Genomic DNA, 27877 nt, shown 5'->3' on the forward strand with positions numbered 1-27877 from the left:
AGTCCTTTACAATACGGACGTCTCCAACCTTTAGTGGTGCTTCCTTTACCATATCCGTGACACTGGATAAGTATGCATGACATCCTTTTTCTATCATCCTCTAAGCTTTGAGAGACGAAATAAGCGGTGTGCGTAGTCTTGAAACTTGTCCCATAAAGCATAGTATCTGACCGTCAGGAGTCTCGAACATCACTTTCATGCGTTTGCAGTCGATGGTTGCGCCATGCCTTGCTAGCCAATCCATGGCCAGTATAACGTCGAAGTCTTTGATTTCTAGTTCTATCAAGTCTCCTTCTATTTCTACGTTCTCAATTTTGATCGGTGTGCCTCGTACTACCTGTGATGATAGGACTATTTCGCCTGAGGGAAAATATGTCACAAACCTAATTCTATAAGGTTTGTCTAATTTCTCTATCATTCCTAACGAGATATACAAGGATGTTGTTCCCGAATGAAATAATACTAGAACATATACTATCGAGGATAGGAATCTGACCTGTGACTACTTTATTACTAGCAGGGGCTTCTCCCTGGGTAAAGGCAAAGAGTTTGGCAGGAACCATCTTGTTGTCACTTTTCTCCTCTAGCTTGAGCTGGGAACATTCCCTCTTTCAGTGACCTACCTGACCATAACTGTAACATCTTTTGGTGTTTGCACGACATTTCCAAGATGTTTCTTTTCGCATTTGGAGCACTGCGGGTATTCTACATAACCCAGCCTATCACTTGCTCCCACTCTTTTGTCACCATTGGCCTACTTATCATCAGGATGCCTTCTCTTCTGCCTACCACTGTTGCTATGCTGAGGCTGTTGTCATTGTTGTAGCAGTTTTTCCACTTCTTGTCGTAGCCAGACAATTTCTATTGTTATGTCAAACGGCGGTAGTAGCATACTTTGATTAGCAGCAGCAGTGGTAGCACACACTTCTCTTCTGCGAGCTGGAGGGGCTTCATTACTTTCGTGAGCTAAGCTGGAGGCATTGGTATTCGCACATACATACATTCTGAGCGACATATTTAGCAAAGTTCTAATAGTCAAGAAAACATATTAGAACTTACCCTAATAGGCTCTAAGGAAAAAACTTAATCTAAGCAAACATAACTCGGACCTATTAGTTATGATTTCTTATGAAAAATTATACAATCCTTCTTTATAATTAGGGTGTGTTTCTATACTTAGAAAAAAAAAAGCCATCTTTATTATTTTCTAAGTGTGTTTCTAATCACCTATATGACTTACTTCTTAGGCTCAAAAATCATCGTTGTTCCAAAGTTAACCATATTGAGGGAGGGCTGGGATTAGTAAAATTGTTCCCACTACTATGGCCCCCTATCTCTCTATATAGAACCCGGTCCATTGATTTGTATCCACCCTCACCGAACTTGGTTATTATTTATTAAATTTGTTATAAATTATGATTGTAAAAAAAAAATCAAACTTATACATGTCATTCAAAAATAACAATAATATTTATTTGGAAAAAGGTTTTCACTATATACAATCATAAATGCAAAGATAATAAATAAAATAAATACAGAAAATAAACTAATTTATAAATATTCTTAACTGAAAACATAAGGGCTAAAATGTAATGACCCAACTAATTCTAAGACTTTGGACCATTAAAACTACTGTACATAGACAATACTTTCATGAAAACATACATAAGAAACATTCACAAACTTTATTAAAAAAACTCTAAGTAAATGTTGAAATACATAAATTCACGATATGGTATAGGATCCCATTGTTTTAAAAATAAAACATAACTTAAATCTTAAATAAATTTGTTACAAAACCAAGTGCGTAAAATACATAGAAAACATAATTAAAAAGACTAAAAACAACGTCGTCCTTGAATCGTTCACGCAGTCCATCGACTCCATTCTTCCTCAGTACATAACCCCAAGCTGCCAAGAATCCTTCCGCTGCCATAACTATTTTCCTGCATACATAAAAATAAAGAAATGAGCCTAATGCCCATCAAGGAAAATCGACTAATAACATAAAACATAAAACATAAACATAATAATAAACATATACTATAACATATGTCATATACTACTACAACGGCCATTATACTACTTGGGGCTTGTTAACTAAGTAAGTCATATGCCCAAAAGATTTGTGGGGCTTGCTAGCTAAGCAAGTCATATGCCTAAGGCTATAAACATACTATACATATTACATAACATAACATCACATAAGATAACATATAAACATATCATATAACATAAGCATGACATATCATATCATATAACACATACAAGGTCTATCCTATTTTTCTTACCAATACCGGGATTTGAGAACAAGGACGGGATTTTTATCACTCTTAAAAACCAACAATGAGAAGGTGAGTATTTCTAAAAGAAGGAGATGAAAAAGAAATGAATCTAACCCACTGAGAAGAAGAGCTTACCGAAAGGAAACCTTAAGTTTCAAGAACTTAAATACCTTACAATGAATGGAAAAACGATGAGTTAGGATTAAAATGGAATCTAAAGAATTAAACTGAAATAAACTTAAGATTAGGAATACCTTTGAATGTATTAGAACCGAACTACACCTCAATATCAAAAAACATACTATTAACCTTACTTTCCAAGTGTTTTTAAAGCTTAAAATAATAAAGCTTATAACCCAACCCAAGTGTTTATCACTCAATAGTAAACCTAGCAGCCTGAAGCTCTGAACACAGCTTGAAGAATGAGAGAAATGGCTCAGTACTAGGTTCTATTTATAGAGGTCTAGGAGTGAAAAGATCTTCTTTTAGCTTGACTAAAATAATGATTATTTAATTGAAAAACATTTGAAAATCCGTTCAGCAGAGGCTTAAGACTCAGTCAAAATGTTCAGAGGCTTGCTAAGAGGTTGAGTGTTGAATTGAGCTCGGTTTCAAAACCATTTGAAAATCTTTCCCTCGGGTCGAAATATCGCCCATTGTAGGCAATATATCGCCTGGGCCTATATCCCGAGGCTCGACAATGCATTTGTGCAAAGTAACGTGTTTTTCGTATTCCTCGTGTGGCGATATATCACCCATAAAGCTGCGATATATCGGCATACACTAAAATATTATACAAGTAATTGTGCTTCTTCAGCCTAATTTGAATTGGGTAAACAACTTTGATTGAGTCATATAACGTTTTTAAAGCTGCTGGCAGATTCTAGGGTTTTCAAATATTTCTCCTATAAAACTATTCATAAAAAATTCTTAATTCCTTAATAACATGCACACGACAAGTGTCATTATCTTATTAGTTCTATCTAAACCTTATAGTATAATAAATAACATCTTTATAGTCAACAATAATAATCAAACCTTATGTTATAATTAATATTCTTAAACTATAGGTTAAACTTATAAAATCCACAAGTGTTGCTACGAGTGTTCAACTAAGTCCCGGCTTGAACCAAAATCTACAGTAATAAACATACTATAACTACTACTAGCTATTACTACTACTACTACTATCTAACTAGGTAAGTAAAGTTCTGGGACTCTACAATTCTCCCCTACTAAAAAGAATTTCATCCTCGAAATTTACTTACCAAACAATTCCAGATACCGATCTTGCATGCCCTCCTCCAACTCCCACGTTGCCTCCCGTTGAGAACTATTACTCCATAGGACTTTGACTATCAGAATACTCTTGGACCGTAACTGCTTCATCCCTCCATCTAGGATGCTAACCGGTCGTTCCTTGTAACTCAAGTCTTTCTGGAGTGCTATTGCATCATACTTGAGGACGTGAGATGGGTTTGACACATACTTTCGTAGCATTGAGATGTGAAACACATTGTGGCTATCTGCTAGGGTTGGCGGTAGGGCTAATCTGTATGCAACTTCTCCCACTTTGTCCAATATATCAAAAGGACCTATAAAACGGGGACTAAGCTTGCCTTTCTTCCCAAATCACTTCACACCTTTCATAGGAGATATCTTAAGGAGGACTTGATCTCTGACCTTGAATTCCACATCGCGCCGCTTGGCATCCACATAACTTTTTTGACGGCTTTGAGTAACGAGCATACGCTTTCTAATCAGCGCTACTGCTTCCTGAGCTTTTCTAACAACTTTGGGACCATGGAGCTGCCATTCTCATACCTCGTCCCAATGTAACGGTGATCTAAACCTTCTTACATAAAGTAACTCATAAGCTTCAATCCCAATCGTTGACTGGTAGCTATTGTTGTGGGAGAACTCTATCAGCAGTAAGTACTTATTCCATGATCCTCCGAAATCAAGTACACAAGCGCGCAACATATCTTCTCAAATCTGTATTGTACACACGAACTGATCATCGGTCTAAGGATGAAGCGTCGTACTAAGAGTTAACTTAGTACGCATGGCTTGCTGTAAACTTCCCCAAAATCTCGATGTAAACATCGATCCTCTATCGGACACTATTGTCTTGGGAATTCCATGCAACCGCACTATTTCTTGGACATAGATGTCTGCGTATTGATCCGCTGTGTATGAAGTCTTAACAGGCAGGAAATGAGCTGACTTGGTTAGTCTATCTATTACTACCCAAGCTCAATCATGCTGCTTACATGTTCGTGGGAAACTCGTCATGAAATCCATAGCTATATCGTCCCATTTTCATTCTAGTATGCTAAGTGGTTGCAATAAGCCTGCAGGCTGCTGAAGTTCTGCTTTCACTTGCTGGCATACTAAACATTTAGACACAAATTTTGCTATATCCTTCTTCATTCCTGGCCACCAATGTACTGCCTTAACGTCGTGAGTCATCTGGGTCGACTCTGGGAGAACTGAGTATGGGGTACTGTGTGCTTCTTATAGAATTGTCATCTTAATCCTTTGATCATTCGGCACGCATACGTGATCCTTAAATCTCAATAACCCTTGACCAGATATTGAGAAATTTGTGCCCTTGCCTTCTCTAACTGCATCCATATGTGCCACTAATGTGTCATCATGTCCTTTCCCAATCTGTATATCTTCTAACATATTTGACTAGATAGACAAATTAGCCAGCTTACCAATGACTACTTCTATTTTGGCAATGATCAGCTCTTGCTGTAGCGACTTTTTTATTCTAGCTAACGCTGCTAGACTTCCATAACTTTTCCTACTTTGTGCATCAGCAACTACGTTTGCCTTTCCCAAATGGTATAGAATTTCGTAGTCATAATCCTTTACTAGTTCTAACCATCTGCACTGCCTTATGTTGAGCTCCTTTTGCATGAAGAAATACTTTAAGCTTTTGTGGTCCATATAAATCTTACATTGTTCTCCATAAAGATAATAGCGCCAGATTTTCAACGCAAAGACCACTGCTGCCAACTCCATATCGTGTGTTGGATAGCGTTGCTCGTACTCCTTCAGCTACCTTGAGGCGTGGGCTATCACCTTGTCATTTTGCATCAGTACGCAACCCAACCCTTGCTTTGATGCATCGCAGCATACTACAAACTTGTCATTGGGTGTCGGTACACAGAGTACTGGTGCTGAGCACAGCTTATCTTTAAGCAACTGGAAGCTTTCTTCACACTTAGCAGTCCAGTTGAACCTTTGCTATTTCCGGGTCAGGTTGGTGGGCAGAGTGGCTATCTTAGAAAAGCCCTACAAACCTTCGATAATAACCTGCTAATCCCAGAAAGCTTCTTACCTCTGATGCTTTCTTCGATCTTGGCCAATCCTTCACAGCCTCTACCTTAGATGGCTCTACTGCAACTCCATCCTTGGATGTAATGTGCCCGAGGAATGCTACTTGCGATAGCCAAAACTTGCACTTTTTGAACATGGCGTAAAGTTGATGCTCCTTTAGTCACAATAAGATCAACCTCAAATGTTCCTCGTGCTCGACTTCGTCCTTTGAGTATACTAAGATGTCGTCGATGAACACTACGATGAATTTATCCAAGTAGTCCTTGAAGACCCTATTCATTAAATCCATAAATGCAGCTAGAGCCTTGGTAAGACAAAAAGACATCACTAAGAACTTGTAATGCCCATAACGAGTTCTAAAAGCTTTCTTAGGAATATCATCTCCTCGCACCTTAAGCTAATGAAACCTTGACTATAGATCAATCTTTGAAAACACGATCGCACCTCGAAATTGATCAAACAAATCATCAATCCGGGGTAGTAGGTACTTATTCTTAACCGTTACCTTATTCAGATCATGGTAATCTATGCACATCTGCATGCTTCCGTCCTTTTTCTTCACAAATAGAATCGGTGCTCCCCATGGCGAATGGCTCGGTCTAATGAAACCCAAGTCTAGGAGTTCTTGTAGCTGCATCTTTAACTCCTTGAGTTTGGTAGGTGCCATTCGGTATGGTGCCTTGGAGATAGGCTCAGTTCCAGGTACCAATTCAATCGTGAAGTCAATTTCCTGAGTCAGCGGCAACCGTGGTAAGTCACCGGGAAATACTTCTGGGAATTCTCTTACAATGTGGACGACTCCAACCTTAAGTGGTGTTTCTTTTACCACATCTGTGATGCTGGCTAAGAATGTTTGACATCCTTTGAGCTTTGAGTGATGATATTAGCAGTGTGCATAGTCCTGAAACTTATCCCATGAAGCATAGTTTCTGGTCGTCAGGAGTCTCGAACCTCACTTTCTTGCGTTTGCAGTCGATGGTTGCGCCATGCCTTGCTAACGAGTCCATGCCTAGTATCACGTCGAAGTCTTTGATCTCTAGTTCTATCAGGTCTCCTTCTAGTTCTACGTCCTCAATCTTGATCGGTATGCCTCGTACTATCCGTGATGATAGAACTACTTTGACCAAAGGCAACTCTGTTGCAAACCTAGTTCTAAATCTTTCACAAGGTTTGTCTAGTTTTTCTATCATTCCTAATGAGATATACGAATGAGTGGCTCCCGAATCAAATAATACATAACATTTATTATTGAGGATAAAAACCTGACCTGTGACCACTTATTGCTAGCACCACTTTCTCCTTGGGTTAAGGCAAATACCCTAGCAGAAACCATCTTGTCTTCCTTTTTCCCTTCTGTCATGAGCTTGGGACAGTCTCTCTTTCGGTGTCCTTCCTAACCACAGTTGTAGCATCCCTTGGTGTTTGCCCGACATTCACCAGGATGTTTCTTATGGCACTTAGCACATTGCGGGTATTCTACATAACCCGGCCTATTACCTCCATTATTTATCCGTGCCCTTTTATCGCTATCGGACTGCTTATTGTCAGGATGCCTTCTTTTCTAACCTTATGGTTGTTTTTGGACTGATTGTTGTTGTTGTGGTGGTTGTTGTTCCGACTAGTCTGAGGTTGATTCTACTGTCTAGGCTCAGGCTTACTGGCATCTTCTTTACTAACATTTTCCTGAAGCCTTTCTACTTCTATTGTCGTTTCTAGAACATCGGCATAGGTAGTATTTCTTGGGTTTGCTAGCTTAACCCCTAGCTCAATCTTCGGTCGAAGTCCTCTAACGAAGTTGGTCACCCTCAGAAAGTCAGTTGGAACCATTTCTGGTGCAAACTTAGCTAATCGGTCGAACTGCCAAGCATATTCTGCCACTGATAAACTCCCTTGCTTCAGGCCAGCGAACTCCTCGACTCTTGAAGCGATGATTGCCGAATTAGAGTACTTTTTGTGGAACAGCTCCACAAATCGGGTCCAAGTCATGTTGGCAACATCATGAGTCTGCTGAACTAAGTCCCACCATATTCTGGCATCTTTCTTGAGTAGAGATGAAACGCAGGATATGCGGTCCACATTGCCAAGATTTATGTGCATCAGGATTGGCTCCACATTTTTGAGCCATTCTTCTGCCTCGAAGGGGTCTGTAGTCCCTTCAAAGTTCGGAGCGTGTTTCTTATGAAACTATTCATAACCTGGCTCCATGTGTTGATCTTGGGTATGGCGCATAGTTCGCCACTGGCCATCCCCCATATGGACCAACTTGATGGGGTGTTGGGGCCATTTGTTGAGGCTGAGTCTGAGGCTGAGGCTGAGCCTGTTGTCGCTGTTGCTGTAGTAATTCTTCAACTTGCTGTCGTAGTCTGGCAATTTCTACAATGTTTTCAACCGGCGGCGGCGACGCATTTCGGTTGGCAGTAGCACGCACTCCCCTTCTATGAACTGGAGGGGCTTCATTGCTTACAGGAGCAGCGTTGGAGGCATTTTCTTTGGTGTGCGTAGATCTTCGGGGCGACATCTTAGCAGAGTTCTAACAGTTGAGAAAAACATATTAGAACTTTACCCTAGCGGCCTCAAAGGCAAAAACTTAATCTAAACAAACATAACTCGGACCTATTAATTATGATTTCTTATGAAAATTATATAAGCCTTCTTTATTATTAGAGTGGGTTTCTATATTTAGAAAAATAAGCCATCTTTATTATTTTCTAAGTTTGTTTCTAATCATCCTATATGACTTAATTCTCAGGCTCAAAACTCATCTTTGTTCCAAAGTTAACCATATTGAGGGAGGGCTGGGATCAGTAGAATCGTTCCCACTACCATGGCCCCTTAACTCCCAATATAGAGAACCCGGTTCATTGATTTATATCCACCCTCACCGAACTTAGTCATTATTTATTAAATTTATTATTCATTATGATTGCAAAAGAAAATCAAACTCATTCATGTCATCAAAATAACAATGATATTTATTTGGAAAAAAAAAAGTTTTCACTATTTACAATCACAAATGCAAATAAGCAAATTAAATAATAAACTAATCTATTCTTAAAAATCGGGATCTTCTACATTTGATCCTTCATCTAACATATCGTCATCTATCTCTTCATAGTCATCATTGTCTTGTGCCTTGATAACTCTAGGAATTAGAGTTATTTTTATGTTTTTAAACTTATATTTTTTTTTATCAAGAATGAGTGGTTTAGGGTGTTTTGTAGTGTCTTTATTTTCGTTTTGTGAAATATTAAATATAATAAGATAATATTAAATATTAGTATATTACTAGAAAAATATACCCTAAATTGAGAAATTTTGCCAAGGCAGGTGGTTGGTAGAATTTTGGACATTTGGAAAGATATTTAAGCATTAAATGGTATCAGCAGGAAGGAATGATGTAGCATTGCAGAAGCATTGCGTTTTGCCAGCCAATCTACTTGGATGACCCACGTGGAAGGTACTATTTAATTTTCCAGCTCACTTTGGGGATTATTTAAATTGGGCTGCATGATAAAAAGATAAATGATGAATGGGCTTCATTTTTCCTTGGACCCATTGATGGTAAAGAGGACAAAAACAAAAATCAATAAAAAAAGAAAAGAGGCCCACGTGACCCAAGAAGGAGGAGATGACCAAGATGATATTGATAGTTTTCTTTCTTGCTGAGATATACACAACGAGAGAGGAAAAAAGAGAATACCAGGCGCCTGGTGCATATTGAAGAGACCCATTTATTTTGGCAGCCATTAATGTGAAGGAAAGAGGAGAGAGGAAGGCGAAAAGAAGGAAAAGCAAGAATACAAACCACTTGAGACATCACTTGGGCTTGAATTTCTTACTTTTATTTCTATTTGCTTTCAGTTTATTATCTAAAATTTTAGATTATGGATTGTATTTATTTGGGTGTTTTTGAGATTATGTGTATGAGCGAAACTGTATATAGCTAGGATAATTAAAACCCTAATATGTGATTGTCTTGACACTTTTATATTGATGCTTATGCAATTTGATGTTTATTCATTCAAATATTTATCATGGTTAATTCTTGCTATTGATTGATCACCTTCAGTAGGTAATTGGGTTTATTTTTAATTCTGAAAAGGTTAAAATTAATTGACACACAATTTTAGTGCATGCTTGAACTCTTTGAATTCAAAATTGTAGTGATATAGACATATATTATTACCATGCATAGTCTTATGTGATGCTTCAATTAAATCTTTGAAATTGAATTAGCATAGACATATGTGATTCAATTAAAAGATTAGAATCATAGTTCTTTGACGAAAGCCTATGAAAATTAACTAAAATTTTGGGCTAATAAACCACCAGTTGCTGCAGCATCAGTGTCAGAGTTGCATATTAGGGGGATAATTATTCTAGTTGCCATCGTACCATTTGTAACTCCTTGAATCAATTTTCCTGAGTTGTTCATTGTAATTTTATACATTTAATTAGTTAGTCTTTAGACCACATTCCTTTTTATTAATTTTAGTGATTTTAAATTATTTTGTTAGAACTTAGTATCACAATTTAAACTTAAGAAAACAGTCCTTGTTGATACGATATCTAGTACTTGTTACTATATTACTTGTTGTTGATAGTGTACACTTGCACTCACATTAATTTTTGCACACAAAATTTTTGGTACCGTTGCCGGGGACTGTTTAAAGTCATTTATTGTGAAATTAACTATCTTGCAATTTGGTTTAAATTCTTTTGTGCTAACTTGGGTGATTCTCATGCAATTTCAGGTTAATACAGTGTATGAACGAGAATCAAGACCCTAAACTACTTCCCATTGATCTAGAAATCGAGCGTACCTTTAGAAGAAGGCGAAAGATACAAAAATAAAAAAGGGAAGTAGTAGTGATGGATGCTGAGCAAGGGGCTCAATAGGGAGCCGCTCAAAGGGCGGCAAATCTAGCAGGAGTCGCTCATGGTCCACCAGTAAATGTAGCAGGAGCTGCTCAAGATCGAGTAGCTGCCAACAATGGACAAAATGACATTATTGTGGCTGATGACAGAGATCATGCTATCAGGAAATATGCTCCCCCCTCTTCAATGAGCTCAATTCGGGAACTGTGGGCCAGTTTAGTGGGATGCCAATAGAGGATCCTCACCTTCATCTTCGATTGTTCATTGAAGTGAGTGATTCATTCAAGTTGACCGGAGTGACAGAGGATGCACTGAGACTAAATTTGTTCCCATAATCCTTGAGAGAGAGAGCTAGAGCTTGGTTGAACTCTTTGCCATCTGATTCTGTGACTACTTGGCAAGAGTTGGCTGATCAGTTTTTGATGAAGTACTTTCCTCCCACTAAAAATGCCAAGCTCCGCAATGAGATTACTTCATTTCAGCAACTTGATGAAGAATCTGTATATGAGGCATGGGAGCGGTTTAAGGAGTTGTTGCGCAAATGCCCTCATCATGGCATTCCTCATTGCTTCCAAATGGAGACATTTTATAATGGTCTAAATGCCCATACTAGAATGGTGGTTGATGCTTTAGCGAATGGGGCCCTTCTTGCTATGTCCTATAATGGGGCATATGAAATACTTGAGAAGATATCCAACAACAACTATCAGTGGCCCACTTCTAGATTTTCTACAGGTAGAAAGGTGGCTGGTATTCACGAAGTAGATGCCATCACTTATTTGGCAGCCCAAGTATCCTCTATTTCTAATATGCTCAAGACAATGAATATGGGGATGAATCAATCAGTGGGGCAGCCTATGGGGACACAATTTGTGCAAATGGAGAACATTTCTTGTGTGTATTGTCGTGAGGGTCATACTTTTGACAACTGTCCTTCCAATCCAACAGCTGTGTGTTACATGGGGAATCAAAATAGGAATGGCCCTTATTCTAATTCCTACAACCCATCATGGAGGAAACATCCCAACTTCTCATGGAGTATTCAAGGGGCTGGCCCTAGCAATTCTTCTATGACTCCAAGACCAAATTTCCCACCAGGTTATCCCCACAAGCACCACAACAAAGGCCACAACAACAAGCAATGCAATCTAGCTCTCTTGAGAACATGTTGAAGGAGTATATAGTGAATAATGAAGCCATGATCCAAAGCCAAGCTGCATCATTGAGAAACTTAGAAAACTAAGTTGGGCAACTAGCTAATGAGCTGAGAAATAGACCCCATGGTATGTTGCCAAGTGACACAGAGAATCCTAGAAATGGGAGCAATGAACATTGTAATGCCATCACTTTGAGAAGTGGGAAGGAGTTGGAGAATTCCAAGACAAATTATGGGCATGAGGGCGAGCCCTCTTCAATCCAAATAAATGAGGAAATTCACAAAGATGCTGAACTGCCTAGTGTACAAAAACCTGCCTCTGCCCAGAATGCTATAGGAATGCCGCAGCATCAGCACCCAAACAGCTCAATTTCAAGGCAGCCACTTCCATTTCCTCAACGTTTTCAGAAGCAAAAGTTGGATTCTCAATTCAAGAAGTTTCTAGATATGTTGAAGCAATTGCATATCAACATCCCACTTGTAGAGGCACTTGAGCAAATGCCTAGCTATGTGAAATTCATGAAAGATATTCTTACAAGGAAGAGAAGGTTAGGAGAATTTGAGACAGTGGCTCTTACCAAGGAATGTAGCTCATTCTTGCAAAACAAGCCGCCACCGAAGATGAAAGATTCTGGAAGTTTCACCATTCCATGTACCATTGGTAATTCTTATTGTGGCATGGCTTTATGTGATTTGGGTGCCAGTATAAATTTGATGCCTATGTCTGTGTATAGACAATTGGGGATTGGTGAAGTCCGACCTACCACAGTGACTCTACAACTTGTAGATAGATCTCTTGCTTATCCAGATGGGAAGATTGAGGATGTCTTGGTAAAATTTGATAAGTTCATTTTTTCCAATTGATTTCATTGTGTTGGATTATGAGGCAAACAAAGAGGTACCAATCATTCTAGGGAGGCCTTTTCTAGCTACTGGTAGAACATTGATTGGCGTGCAAAAGGGTGAACTTACTATGAGGGTTCAAGATGAGCAACTGACTTTTAATGTTTTCAAGGCTATGAGATTCCCAGATGAGGTCGAAGAGTGTTCTGTTGTTTCAGTGGTAGATTCTTTGGCTTCAAAGGAATTAGAAAACAATTTTGATGATCCTCTAGAGAGACTCTTGATATTTGATTCACATGCAGAGGATGAGGATGAATATTTGGCTTGGCTAGAAGCTAGTTCACAAGGATTGCATCCAAGAAAGCATTTTCAATCTTTGGAGCTCTCTTTGAGGTCTTTCGCAGCCCCTAAACCATCAGTGGAAGAGCCTCCAGAGTTGGAATTAAAAGCTTAACCCTCACACTTAAGATATGCCTATTTGGGCAAGTCTTCTACCTTACCTGTGATTGTTTCAGCTGAGTTAAGTATGGAACAAGAAGAAAAGTTGCTTGATGTATTGAAGAAGTCGAAGGCCATTGGGTGGACCATTGAAGACATAAGGGGTATTAGTCCTTCTCTATGTATGCATAAGATTTTGTTAGAAAACAATGAAAAAGGGTCTGTTGAAGGGCAAAGAAGGTTGAATCCTATCATGAAAGAAGTGGTAAAAAAGGAGATTATCAAATGGCTTAATGTAGGTATTATTTATCCCATCTCTGATAGCTCATGGGTCAGCCCTTTCCAGTGTGTGCCAAAGAAAGGTGGGATTACAGTAGTGGAAAATGAAGACAATGAGTTGATACCCACTAGAACCGTGACCAGGTGGAGAATTTGCATGGACTACATGAGGCTAAAAAATGCCTCTAGGAAGGATCATTTCCCTCTTCCTTTCATTGATCATATGCTAGACAGACTTTCTGGGAGAGAGTACTATTGCTTCCTTGATGGTTACTCTGGTTACAATCAGATAGCAGTAACCCCAAAAGATCAGCACAAAACTACATTCAATTGCCCCTATGGTACCTTTGCATTTAGAAGAATTCCCTTCGGTTTATGCAATGCTCTTGCTACGTTTCAACGATGAATGATGGCTATCTTTATTGATATGGTCGAGCAATTTCTGGAGGTGTTCATGGATGATTTTTCAGTCTTTGGGGATTCTTATGATGATTGTCTGAATAACTTGTCTAAGGTGCTGAAGAGATGTGAAGAGACAAACCTAGTCCTTAACTGGGAAAAATGTCACTTTATGGTTAAGGAAGGTATTGTTTTGGGGCATAAGGTATCTAAGTAAGGGATTGAAGTTGTTAAGGCAAAAATTGAAGTTATTGAGAAGCTACCACCTCCTAATTCAGTGAAGAACATTAGGAGCTTTCTTGGGCATGCCGGTTTCTATAGAAGGTTCATCAAAGACTTCTCTAAGATCTCTAAACCACTTTGCAATCTTTTAGAGAAGGATACACCTTTCCACTTCGATGGAGCATGTTTGAAGGCTTTTCAAGAGTTGAAAGAGATATTAATTTCAGCCCCTATCATTATTGCACCGGATTGGAGTTTTCCCTTTGAATTGATGTGTAACGCTAGCGATTATGCCATTGGGGCTGTGATGGGGCGGCGAAGGAACAAGGTGTTTCACTCTATTTATTATGCCAGCCGCACCTTGACAGGAGCTCAATTGAATTACACTGTAACTGAGAAGGAGCTACTAGCCATTTTCTTTGCCTTCGACAAGTTTCGCTTCTATCTTGTGGGAACTAAAGTGATTGTCTACACCGATCACTCAGCCATAAAGTATTTGATTGCCAAGAAGGATGCAAAACCAAGATTGATTCGGTGGGTGCTTTTGCTTCAAGAGATTGATGTTGAGATTCAAGATAGAAAAGGGGTAGAAAATCCAGTGGCTGACCATTTATCAAGAATGGAGCGTGAAGAAGATTCCAACTCTCTTGTCCCCATCAAAGAAACATTCTCCAATGAACAAGTGTTTGGGGTCAACCATTCTCATGAGCTCCCTTGGTTTGCTAATTTTGCTAATTATTTGGCTAGTGGGCTGATGCCACCAGAGATGACTAGCCAACAAAGGAAGAAATTCCTGCATGATGTGAAGTCTTAGTTTTGGGAGGAGCCCTTTCTATATAAGCAATGTGCAGATCAGATGATTAGAAGATGTGTGTCAAACATGAAATTAAGGGTATTCTCTTCCATTGTCATTCATCTCCATGTCGTGGTCATTTTGGGGGAGCACGCACTGCTGCCAAGGTTCTCCAATCAGGTTTCTTTTGGCCTTCTTTGTTTAAAGACTCTTATGCTTATGTGGTATGATGCGATCGTTGTCAAAGGGTAGGAAACATCTCAAGGAGAAATGGGATGCCTCTTACTAGTATTCTTGAGGTTGAGTTGTTTGACGTGTGGGGCATTGATTTCATTGGCCCCTTCCCACGCTCATATGACAACTTGTATATCTCGGTGGCTGTTGATTATGTTTCTAAGTGGGTTGAAGCTGCTACCTATCCGACTAATGATTCCAAGGTGGTCATGAGGTTTTTACACAAGCATATTTTCACTAGATTTGGCACCCCAAGGGCTATCATAAGTGATGAGGGAGCCCATTTCGTGAACAAGGTGTTGGCTAGTTTATTGTCTAAGTATAGTGTGAAGCATAAGGTGGCTATGGCATACCATCCTCAAACCAATGGCCAAGTGGAATTGTGAAACAGAGAAATAAAGGGTGTGCTTGAAAAGGTGGTGAATCTGAATCGAAAGGATTGGTGTAAGAGGTTGGATGATGCTTTATGAGCTTATCGAACGACATTTAAAACTCCATTGGGGATGTCTCCATATCGCCTAGTGTTTGGAAAAGCATGTCACTTGCCAGTAGAACTTGAACATAGAGCTTATTGAGCACTCCAACAACTCAATCTAGACTTGCAACTTACGGGGGAGAAAAGAATGTTACAACTTGATGAGTTGGAAGAAATGGGGTTGTTTTCATATGAGAATGCAAATATTTATAAGGAAAAGACAAAGAGGTGGCATGACAAGCATCTCCAACCCCGTTCATTTGAGGAAGGGTAGCAAGTTTTATTGTTCAATTCTAGACTCAAGTTGTTTCCTAGGAAGCTCAAGTCTAGGTGGTCTGGGTCGTTCACTATTACTAAGGTGTATCCTCATGGGGCTATGGAATTGAGAGGAAATGAGGGAGGTGAATTCAAAGTCCATGGACAGAGGCTGAAACACTATTAGGGTGGTGAGGTTGAGCGTAACAAGACCTCACTCACCTTAGTTGACCCTTGAAAAATCATGTTCTTGAGCTTTTGTGATGAAAGCTATATTTGGAGAGCAGCAAACAAATTATATATATAGTATTATGTTTTTGTTCTTAATTTTCACCTTTTCCCTTCATGATCTATGTTGTGGATTTGAATAAATTCATGTTTTGGAATGGCTGTGAGGAGTCAGGTAGTTTTATGGGTCAATTGCAACGTATTTGGACATGTTTCAGGTCGGAACTTGGTGATATTTATGGCTGGTTTGCAGACCATTTGAATTCTGGAAAGTCTGGAGGTGATGCTGCGGCAATGCTGTTAAGTTTTGTAGTGATGCTACAACATTGGAGATAGGCAAAGGTTTGAGAATTTTTAAGAAAACCTGGGAAAATTTCAGAAAACAACACAGCCAAAACTGACCTCCCTCCCATCTCTGACTCACACACCTGAAACCCGCACCTCCCAGCCACATCCCTGCCTCCGACCCACGAAGCCATCACCCAGCCGAAACCCCCCTGCCTCCGCCTCACACGACCCCAACGCGCAAACCATCCACCACGACCCGAAGAACCCACTCCGCCTTCTCCATCTCATGAAGCCCCATCACCCCCGTAACCCACCTTCGACCCACGGCTCTACCTAACCACCTGAGAACCCCAGCCACCAAAATCCATGAACCCACAACCCCATCGCACACCCACGACTGTGACCCACCTAAACCCACACCTCCCAGCCACATCTTCACCTCCCAAGCCCACGACCCCGCCTAAATCCGACCCACGAACCCAAACAGCCAACCCCTGACTCAGCCTCATCTTGCACCCACGCACACAGTCGCCCACATACCACCCCTAAGCTCGATTTCTCTCATGTTCGGGTCTCTCTCTATACAGCCAAGTTGAGCACCTGTTGGCTTCGACTCGGAGGTACTCTTTAGATTTTTTTAGTGTGATTAATGGAGTCTTGTCGCTGAATGCCTGCGTATTGTGCCCATTTTTTCTGCTGGAATTCCTTGATATTAAGCTTTTTAATAGGCAGTAGTATTGCATCATTGATTGGTGTTTCTTGCTCACGGCTATGGAAAATTTTATTGTTGTCTTTGCACTGGGTATTCTTGCTTGATTGGTTATGGCTGGGAATTATTGTTAGCTGAATTGGTGCCATCTCAGCAAGTCTTCTGGGCATTTTTTATTTTTTCTAAGTAGGTTGTGAAGTGCCATTTTGGGGCTATTGCATCGCCAAAGTGAGGGATCTAGTTCTGGTACATTCACATTGATAAGTAGGGGTTGTTAATAATCAAACCTTTTGGGCTATATACAATTGTCTGATTTTGTGTTGAGAATGCCTCGGGGACAGAAGCAAGTCACTAGGAAGCTTAGTTCTTATGTTAATTTCAGCAATACTGAGGCCGTTGATTGCCATGAGTGAACACTTAACAACCAAATCTTTCTAGCAGACAAGGGATTTAATCTGAATAGCATTGATGAAGCATAAATGCCTTAATATGTTCGCACGCCTATTGAAGCACTCCGTTGGCGGCTTTTTTGTGGCCCTCGCCTTATGCCTGATGATGCAATTGTGAGGGAATTCTATGCCAACCTTTGGCCCACCCAGTCACCAAGTGTCCTAGTGTGTGAAACAGAAGTCCCATTGCATTCGTTGCCATCAATGCTCTGTATGGCCTACTGGATATTGAGGATGATGACTATACAGCCATGTTTAAAAATTGTGATCCGGAGTTATGCCAACAAGTATTGGATGACCTTACGGTTCCTAGCACTCAGTGGGCATCCTCCTCTACCCAAGGTTCCCTCACTTCTAGGCGAGAATTCTTATCAGCTGAAGCTAAAGTGTGGTTCTACTTTGTCCGCAACAGTTTTATGCCCACCATGCATACTTCCACTATCAATATGGAGCGAATGTTCCTGCTATTTTCCATCATTGGAGGGTATACCATAAATGTGGGTAGAATCATTTCCCAAGGAATACACAAGTGTGCCAGTAAGAAGGCAAGGCATACCTTCTTTCCCTCTCTAATCACACAACTATGTTGTCAGGCGGGTGTCCCAATGGTTGAACCATGCACTGAGAAGTATATCCCTGGATGTATCACCAGATATGACATCTCCCGCGTCTTGCAGATGTTTGATTCCCAGAAGCATGGGACAAGTTCTTCTTTTGCTCCGTATGTAGCCCATGAACCACCGGTTGAGCCACCCGCTGAGAATGAGGCCCCTCCCATGCCTACTAATGCCTCCTCCAGCGCTGCTCCTATTGTTGAACCTCACCACCGCTAGATGATGGACATGATGCATTTTATGCATCAGCAGCAACAGGCTTACTAGCGCTATGCCCGAGTGCATGACCAATCCATTGAAAGCATGGTTGAGCGAAATTTCACCAACCACTTTAGCTTCTTGCCTCAATTTCTGGACAGCATCCTAGCACCATGGCGAGGAGGTAGCACCATAGACACAAAGGAGACTAGCGATGAAGACGCCGATAGTGGTGATCAGTGAGAGGAGGGAGTATTCTTTGACTTTTGCTCTTATTTAGCTTTTATTTGGACCGTCTCTTGTTATTGTAGTATATTATTGATGTTGTTCTTTGTTGTCTTGTCTTGGGTAGCAATGAGGACCTTGCTCTCTCTTAAGTTTGGGGGGTGTTGTGCTTATTTGCTAATTGTGTCTTTTTACTTTCTTAAAATTTCTTATCTTGTTTTATGTAGAGTCTAGAGTATAGGTTGTTTTGGAATCAATTTTTGTAATGGTTTTGCTGAAGTTTGGGGGAGGGCTCAATGATAAAATTTCAAAGATAGTGATAAAAAGTGATAGCTTTTGTGTGTGAATGAGCCTTTAGTACTTAAATCTTTTGATGCTAACCAAACTTTAGTGAAAGTATGAATCCAAATCAGTGCACATAGTTCAACCTTGAAAATTCCAAAGTCCTAGGAAAAGCTGAGTTTGAATGAAGGTTCAAGCTTTTAGAATTGGTTCAATAATTCCCTTGAGGCGAAATCCTAGGAGGCTTAGCAATTTAGAAAGGATTTAGGAAATTTTGTTGGACCGTTTGAGCCTTTCAAGCCTACCTTGTTGAATATTATCCCTAGTTAACCCATCTTGAGCTTAATGGCCTTTTTTTTTATTACCCATGAAATTAAATAGCCCACTCCTTTGTGAATATCTCTCTTTTCTTCTCTACCAAACCTTAGGCTTAGTTTGTCTTGGACACAACCTTGTGTAAGTTTGGGGGAGAGCAAATTGGGGTATCAATTTCTTGATTATCATTGTTATTCATATACATGTATATGCTCAAATTTAATTTAGTTAAGATTATGTCATTATTAGTTTACTTTCATTACTTATTCAAAAAATAAATAACAAAAAGAAAAAAAAAAAGAAAAAGGAAATGTGTGTTGTAAATAAATAAGTTGCTTTTATATAGTTTGTATTTGTAATCATTGAGCATATGTTTTGTATTCAAAGAAGTGGGAAAATTGGAATTATTGGGTGAGTTTGAGGGTTCATTTTATTGAAGAAAAATAGGGCAATATGTTTGTGAGGTCCAAGGAAAACTAGGTTGAGGTTTTAGCTTACAAATGTCCATTTCATCCATACCTTTAGCCTAGCCTACATTACAACCAAAAATAAAGACCTATTGATCTATATTGCTAAGCTAACTACATTAGTGGAGAGGGGTTATCGAGTTCAACATATGAAAGCATGAATTGAACCTTGGGATTTTTGCTTAACTTGATCTAGGGATTTGGGATTGATTGGAAAGGATTATTCACACACTCACCGAAATAACATTCAAATCTTGGTTTTGTTAGCATTTTAATACTTGAGGAATTTGGTTTGTGAGCACGTTTGAGTTATCAATTGCATAATTGATTTGAGAGCATTATCCCCACTTTTGAATATCCTTTGTAGATCGATTCCAAATTGTATGCTTTGATTTTGTGTCTTTGAGTGTTGAGTTGTTTTATTAGTTGGTGTCTTTTGTGGGTCTTCTGTTTTATTTATGTCATCACTCGGGACGAGCAATGAGATAAGTTTGGGGGTGTGATAACTCTAGGAATTAGAGTTATTTTTATGCTTTTAAAATTATATTTTTTTTTATCAAGAGAGAGTGGTTTAGGGTGTTTTGTAGTCTCTTTATTTTCGTTTTGTCAAATATTAAACATAATAAAATAATATTAAATATTAGTTTATTGCTGGAAAAATATACCCTAAATTGTGAAATTTTTCCTTGGCAAGTGGTTGGTAGAATTTTGGACATTTGGAAAGATATTGAAGCATTAAATGGTCTCAGCAAGAGGGAATGCTGCAGCATTGCGTTTTGCCAGCCAATATTCTTGGATGACCCACGTGGAAGCTACTATTTAATTCTCTAGCTCACTTTGGAGATTATTTAAATTGGGCTGCATGATAAATGGATAAATGATGATTGGGCTTCATTTTGCCTTGGACCCATTTATGGTAAAGAGGACAAAAACAAAAATCAATAAAAAAAGAAAAGAAGCCCACGTGACCAAAGAAGGAGGAGATGACCTAGATGATATTGATAGTCTTCTTTCTTGCTGAGATATACACGACCAGAGAGGAAAAAAGAGAATACCAGCCGCCTGGTGCATATTGAAGAGACCCATTTATTTTGGCAGCCATTAATGTGAAGGAAAGACGAGAGACGAAGGAGGAAAGAAGGAAAAGTAAGAAGACAAACCACTTAAGACATCACTTGGGCTTGAATTTCTTACTTTTATTTCTATTTTCTTTCAGTTTATTATCTAAAATTTTAGATTATAGATTGTATTCATTTTGGTGTTTTTGAGATTATGAGTATGAGCGAAACTCTATATAGGTAGGATAATTAGAACCCTAATATGAGATTGTCTTGACACTTTTATATTGATGCTTATGCAATTTGATGTTTATTCATTCAAATATTTATCATGGTTAATGCTTGCTATTGATAGATCATCTTTAGTAGGTAATTGGGTTAATTTTTAATTCTGAAAAGGTTAAAATTAATTGTCACACAATTTGAATGGTACATGCTTGAACTCTTTGAATTCAACATTTTAGTGATATAGACATATATTATTACCATGCATAGTGTTATGGAATTGATGCTTCAATTAAATCTTTGAAATTGAATTAGCATAGACATATGTGATTCAATTAAAAGATTAGAATCGTAGTTCTTTGACGAAAGCCTATGAAAATTAACTAAAATTCTGGGCAAATAAACCACCAGTTGCTGCAGCATCAGTCCAGCATCAGTGTCAGAGTTGCATATTAGGGGGATAATTATTCTAGTTGCCATCATACCATTTGTTTCTCTTTGAATCAATTTTCCTGAGTTGTTCATTTTAATTTTCTACATTTAATTAGTTAGTCTTTAGACCACATTCCTTTTTATTAATTTTAGTGTTTTTAAATCATTTTGTTAGAACTTGGTTTCACAATTTAAACTTAAGAAAACAGTCCTTGTGGATACGATATCTGGTACTTGTTAATATATTACTTGTTGTTGACAGTGTACACTTGCACTCACATGAATTTTTGCACACCATGCCTCAAAATGCCCTCGTGGAAGATTCGTAAAAATTCTCTGTCTTCGCTCATTTGTAAATTGAAATTCCATTTTTGAAGTGAACCTAAGTATTAGAAAATAATATCTCATAGCTACCGGCAATTCATCTTCATAATCTATCATCTCCCAAATATCTTCTAAGGCTGCAATCACAGTAGGATAATCTCTAATAAGTCTAATTACTAAAACGTATTGCTCCGTTGATCTCATCATGATTTGCTTAGTTTCTTGGAGGAGACCTATCTCCCTGTGGAACAAAAGTAGTCTCCGAGTAATACTTTCTAGCACTCATACAGTGTTTCTTGGTTCTCTAATTCTTCTTAAGGCCTTAATGGCTCAGATATCTTCATAAGTTAATGCTCCATTCATTTTAATTGAAAACATAAAGGCTAAAATCGTTAGCTATACATATAAACATAATAACTATAATCATAAACACTTACTTGGCGGTTAGATTCGGAGCTTGAGCCTATGTATCAAGGAGAACTTCATGCGAATGAACCGTTTCTCTGATACCAACTATAATGACCCAACTAATTCTACGACTTTGGACCATTAAAACTACTGTACATAGACACTACTTTCATGAAAATGTACATAAGAAACATTCTCAAACTTTATTAAAAAAACTCTAAGTAAATGTTGAAATACATAAATTCAGGATATGGTATGGGATCCTATTGTTTTAAAAATAAAACATAACTTAAATCTTAAATAAATTTTTCATAAAACCAAGTGCGGAAAATACATAGAGAACATAATTAAAAAGACTAAAAATAACGTCGTCCTCGAATCGTTCACGCAGTCCATCGACTCCATTCTTCCTCAATACACAACCCCAAGCTGCCAAGAATCCTTCCGCCGCCATAACTATTTTTCTGCATATACTACTACAATGGCCAGTATACTACTTGGGGCTTGTTAACTAAGGAAGTCATATGCCCAAAAGATTTGTGGGGCTTGCTAGCTAAGCAAGTCATATGCCCATAAATCATTGATGCTTGCTAGCTTGACAAGTCATATGCCCAAGGCTATAAATATACTATACATATTACATAACATAACATCACTTAAGATAACATATAAACGTACAAGGTCTATCCTATTTTCCTTACCAATACTGGGATTTGAGAACAAGGACGGGATTTGTATCACTCCTAAAAACCAACAATGAGAAGGTGAGTATTTCTAAAAAAAGGAGATGAAAAAGAAATGAATCTAACCCACCGAGAAGAAGAGCTTACCGAAAGGAAATCTTAAGTTTAAAGAACTTAAATACCTAACCATGAATGGAAAAACAATGAGTTAGGATCTGAATAGAAACTAAAGAAAACTAAAGAATTAAACTGAAATAAACTTAAGATTAGGAATACCTTTAAATGTATTAGAACCGAACTACACCTTGATATCGAAAAACACACTAGTAACCTTACTTCCCAAGTGTTTATCACTCAATAGTAAACATAGCAGCTTGAAGGCTCTGAACACAGCCATAAGAATGAGAGAAATGGCTCGGTACTAGGTCCTATTTATAGAGTTCAAGGAGTGAAAAGATCTTCTTTTATCTTGAATAAAATAATGAATATTTTTTTTAAAAACATTTGAATATTCGTTCAGGAGGGGCTTAAGACTCGGTCAAAACGTTCAGAGGCTTGCTAAGAGGTTGAGTGTTGAAATGAGCTCGGTTTCAAAACCATTTGAAAATATTGCCCTAGGGCCGATATATCACCCATTGTAGGCGATATATCGCCTAGGCCTATATCCTAAGGCTCAACGATGCATTTAAGCAAAGTTACGTGTTTTTCGTATTCCCCATGTGGTGATATATTGCCCCTAGAGTTGCGATATATCAGCATACACTGAAACATTATACACGTAATTGCACTTTTTTAGCCTAATTTAAATTGGTTAAACAGCTTTGACTGAGTCGTATAATGTTTTTAAAGCTGCTGGCATATTCTGGGGTTTTCAAATATTTCTCCTATAAAACTATTCGTCAAAAATGCTTAATTCCTTAATAACAGGCACACGAAAAGTGTCATTATCTTATTAGTTCTATCTAAACCTTATAGTATAATAAATAACATCTCTATAATCAACAATATTAATCAAACCTTATGTTATAATTAATATTCTTAAACTATAGGTTAAACTTATAAAATCTACAAGTGTTGCTACGAGTGTTCTACTAAGTCCCGGCTTGAACCAAAATCCATAGTAATAAACATACTCTAACTACTACTAGCTATTACTACTACTACTACTATCTAACTAGCTAAGTAATGTTCTGGGACTCTACATAAAACGTTAGCTAAACACATAATCATAACAACTATAACATAAACACTTACATTGGCAGTTAGATTCAGAGCTTGAGCCTGTGTATCAAGGAGAACTTCATGCAAATGGACCGTTTCTCTGATACCAACTGTAATGACCCAACTATTTCTAAGACCTTGAACAATTAAAACTACTAGACATAGCTACTATTTTGATACAATCATAAGAAATAACATATTTTTATTGAAAACCCAAAATATTATACTAATGTAAAATAAAATGTAATATTGTATGGGATCCCATTGGTTACAAAACATAAAACATAACTTTAAAAACTAGTTGCAGAATTACATCAAAACATAATTTAAAAGACTAAAATAAACGTCATCCACGATCGACACGCAGTCCATTCATTCCATTCATCCTCAACACACAAGCCAAGCTACTAAGAATCCTTCCGCCTCCATATCTATTTTCCTGCATCACACTAAAAATATAGGAGTGAGCCTAATGCCCAACAAGGAAAATCTACTAGCACCATACATCATATATCATAAGCATAAAACTACATCATAAACATACACTATAAAATATATATCATATATCATAAGCATAAAACTACATCATAAACATACACTATAAAACATATGACTATAAAAACATATATTACAATGGCCATCATACTTCTTGGGGCTTGCTAGCTAGGCAAATTATATGCCCATAAATTTGTAGGGCTCGTTATCTAAACAAGTCATATAAATTTGTGGGGCTTGTTATGTAAACAAATCATATGCCCAAGGATTATAAACACACTCTTGGGGCTTGTTATCTAAACAAATCATATGCTTGTTATCTAAACAAGTCATATGCCCAAGAACTATAGAACATATTCTATACGTATACATATCATAACATAAACATATCATAATATAAACATAACATAACATAAAATCTATCCTATTTTCCTTACCAAAAGCCAGGATATTTGGGAACAAGAACAAGATTTAGAAACTCCTATAAACGAATAGTAGAAAAGGGTGAGAATCTTTAAGAATAAAGATGAATATAGGAACTAAACCATCAAGAAGAAACTTACCAAGAAATACATTAAGTTTCAAGAACTTAAATGCCTAATCAAGAATCAATAATAAGATTTAGGATCTGAATAAAAGAAACTAAAGAAAACTAAAGAATTATAAAGAACTGGACTTGAGGAATAGAAATACCTTGAATGACCTTATGAATTGGTCTAAACCTCAATACCAAAATCACATTATTTCTCACTTCACAAGTGTTTATAAAAGCTTAGAATGATAAAGCTTTAACCCAAAACCCAAGTGTATCTTTCTATAGTAACACTAGCACATTGGATGCTCTGATCAAATGCTTGAAGAATGAAGAAAATGGCTGAGTACTAGGTCCTATTTATAGAGTTCAAGGAGTGAAACTAACTCCTTTTAATTTGAATAAATAAATTATTATAAAATGAAAAATATTTGAATTTTCGTTCAACAGACACCCAGAACTCGGTCAAAATCGTTCAAAGGCAAATCTAAGTGGTTAAGGGTATTTTTAAAAGTCAAAAAGTCAAACTTCCAAAACTATACCCATGGAGCCGATATATCGCCCCCTAGTGGCGATATATCGCCTCCCCCAGTATTCCTGAGGCTTGTTCTATCGTTCGTACAAAGTCGACATGTTTTCTGTATCTTCCATAGGCGATATATCGGCCCCTATGCTGTGATATATCGGCATACGTAGATATATTAAACATGTATTTTCACTTTTTCAGCATAATTTGAATTGGATAAACAACTTTGACTGAGTCATAATACGATCCTAACAATTGTTGGAAGGTTCTAGAGCTTCTAGATCTTTCTTTTATTAAAACTATTCATCAAAAATACTTAATTCCTTAATAATCATGTTTATGACAAGTGTCATGCTCTTATTGGCTCTATCTAAACCTTAGGTTATAATAAATAATATATCTAGGACCAACAATATTAATCAAACCTTATGTTATAATTAATATTCTTAAACTAGAGGTTAAACATATAAAATCCATAATTGTTGCTATGAGTTTCCAACTAAGTCCCGACTTGAACCAAAATCCACAGTAACTAACATACTACTAACTAATACTAACTACTACTACTATCTAGCTAGCTAAGTAAATATTCTGGGACTCTACAAGGTCAGATCAAGTACATGTCAGGGGTCTGCAAAAGTACCTCTGACTTGGTACTGTGTTGTACCCCCACTACTTGTCGGGTACGAACCTCATAGCTGTGTTGGGGGAGTCCTTGTTACGTACCAGTCTTGTACTGCCACTACTGACAAGGTACGAGACTTGCATGTGTATCTTCCATACTGGTATGATAGCCTTATCCACTATACCACTTGTTGGGGTCGCATCCGTGTCTTGTGCTCCTCAGTACTTGGCTAAGTGAGAGCATTTGGATTCCTGGAATCTTTGTGTGGGGTGTATTCTTACTGATGGCTCCTATCTTAAGATGGGATAGGATCCCTTCAGCAAGACACATGCCTCAAGATATTTACGAATGCTTGACAGGACCCTTGGCGCATGCGATGCCCATGGCTGCGTGCAAGAAAGGTACACCACACGTGGCACAAAGGTGCACCGCTTTAAGATCCCAAGCGCGAGGTAGGCACATCCTGTGGGAGCCTCAAGGCTTGGAGGTGTGTGGCACGAGGTGGGTATGTCTCGCAAGGGCCTCTTAGCCCGGAGGTGTGGGTCGCGAGACTGGTGCGCCTTGCAGGGGCCTCACGCCCTGGTGTTGTGGCTTGAAGCAGGTGCACGTCGCTAGGGCCTCGTGGCCTGGTGGTGTGGCGCGAAGCAAGTGGGTCATGAGGATGTGTGGTGCGAGGCGGGTGTGTCTCGTGAGGGCCTCGTGGCCTGGACATGCGGTGCGAGGCAGGTGCGTCTCGCGAGGGACTCGCAGCCTGGAGGTATGGCACAGTGGCTATGTGCGATGTGAAATGACCTCACGAAGTATTGGGGCTTCGTGGGTGTGTGACCTTTTAGTGGCACATAGCACTTTTCTGCTTCTAACACTTATTTAGTGCCTTAGGCAAAATAAAGTTACCATCTCTCAGGAGCAGAAAGTTTTGGGCATCTACACTTGCCCCCAGTCTATGAGAGGGTCTTTAGGCGCTCAGGTAGACTTCGCAATGCTATTTCTACAAAGCACGTGAACTGTTATTGGACCTCTTTATTTTGGTGGTGTGAAGAAACACACTTTGGAGTTGGTGCTCCTCATGAATTCTTAAGAGTGAATGTGAACCTATCATTTCGCCTTGCAGATTCCAAGGCCTTTTAGTCAAAGGCATTTTCTACACTCTTACTCCTTCTAGCTAGTGGAGCCTTGTTCCTTAAAACTCTAATAGGTTGGGAGTTCAATCCTTCATGTATTTATTTTTCCTCTTCCCCCCCCCCCCCCCCTTTTAATATATGTACCAGCTTACACTTCTCTAACAAGGTACTAATGAGGGATCATTTCCTTGTGTTCGCAGTTGTGTAGGCACAGGGGTGTTGCAGTGAGGTAACCGTGGTGCGTGTGGGTATTCTTCACGCCAGATACTTTGGTAGTAGTGGTGGTTGGCATATCTATTGATCCAAGGTATTCCTGCATTACCCTATTCTTTAGCACCCTTGTGCTTGGTGGGTCTAAGTTATCATCTAGAAATGGTTGCTTTATCCTTAAGGCTTCAAGAGAGAAGTTATGCATTGGCCCCTATTAGAACGTACGTGCCCCGCACCCATCTACTTCACCTCGTTGCTGGTCCTTCATTCATGCACTCGTGTCTAGGGGTTTTAAGCATATTTTCTTATCCTATAGCACCCCCTAAATTTTCCACACACATTTGCACATGTGTCCTTCATCAGGTGTTGCGTCATGGCATTTGACGGCTCGTCTAGCATAACTCCAAACATTGAACCATAGAGCTATCTTCGTCAGATTCGAAGCCATCTATAGATAACTTACACCATGTGTACGAGATCTTAAGGAAGGCATGTATGCGTCACTTGGATCGGTTAGCTGACCTTAGGCAAAAATTTGGGTTGTTGAAAGTGAAATAGACTCCGTCTTCATGGGTGAAGGGGTTGCTTCTTCTTGGGACCCCAATGACTACATTGCTAGTCTTAGAGCGAACCT

At 38.7% G+C, this 27877-nt stretch overlaps 1 protein-coding gene and 1 non-coding gene across 2 annotated transcripts; one reads left to right on the forward strand and one right to left on the reverse strand.

Annotated features, from left to right (window-relative positions):
* Positions 1-10966: 10966 nt before the first annotated feature.
* Positions 10967-11073, reverse strand: LOC133820424 (small nucleolar RNA R71). The gene has a single exon (XR_009886834.1). It is a non-coding gene; the product is annotated as a small nucleolar RNA R71 (small nucleolar RNA).
* A 726-nt stretch (positions 11074-11799) lies between these two features.
* On the forward strand, positions 11800-12967 carry LOC133815026 (uncharacterized). The gene is made up of 2 exons (XM_062247920.1): positions 11800-12501; positions 12557-12967. Exons 1-2 carry the CDS (start codon positions 11800-11802, stop codon positions 12965-12967), a joined length of 1113 nt encoding a protein of 370 aa, XP_062103904.1.
* The last annotated feature ends 14910 nt before the right edge of the window (positions 12968-27877 follow it).

This window comes from Humulus lupulus, chromosome 2, assembly GCF_963169125.1.
Source record: "Humulus lupulus chromosome 2, drHumLupu1.1, whole genome shotgun sequence".
NCBI classification, from domain to species: domain Eukaryota; kingdom Viridiplantae; phylum Streptophyta; class Magnoliopsida; order Rosales; family Cannabaceae; genus Humulus; species Humulus lupulus.

What these genes read in the sequence shown, in the direction of transcription:
- LOC133815026 (XM_062247920.1), top strand. Translation starts at nt 11,800, where the DNA reads ATGTTGCCAAGTGACACAGAGAATCCTAGAAATGGGAGCAATGAACAT. An exon ending in GGAAGATTGAGGATGTCTTG is followed by an intron (nt 12,502 to 12,556) that starts GTAAAATTTGAT and finishes TTGGATTATGAG; the next exon opens with GCAAACAAAGAGGTACCAAT.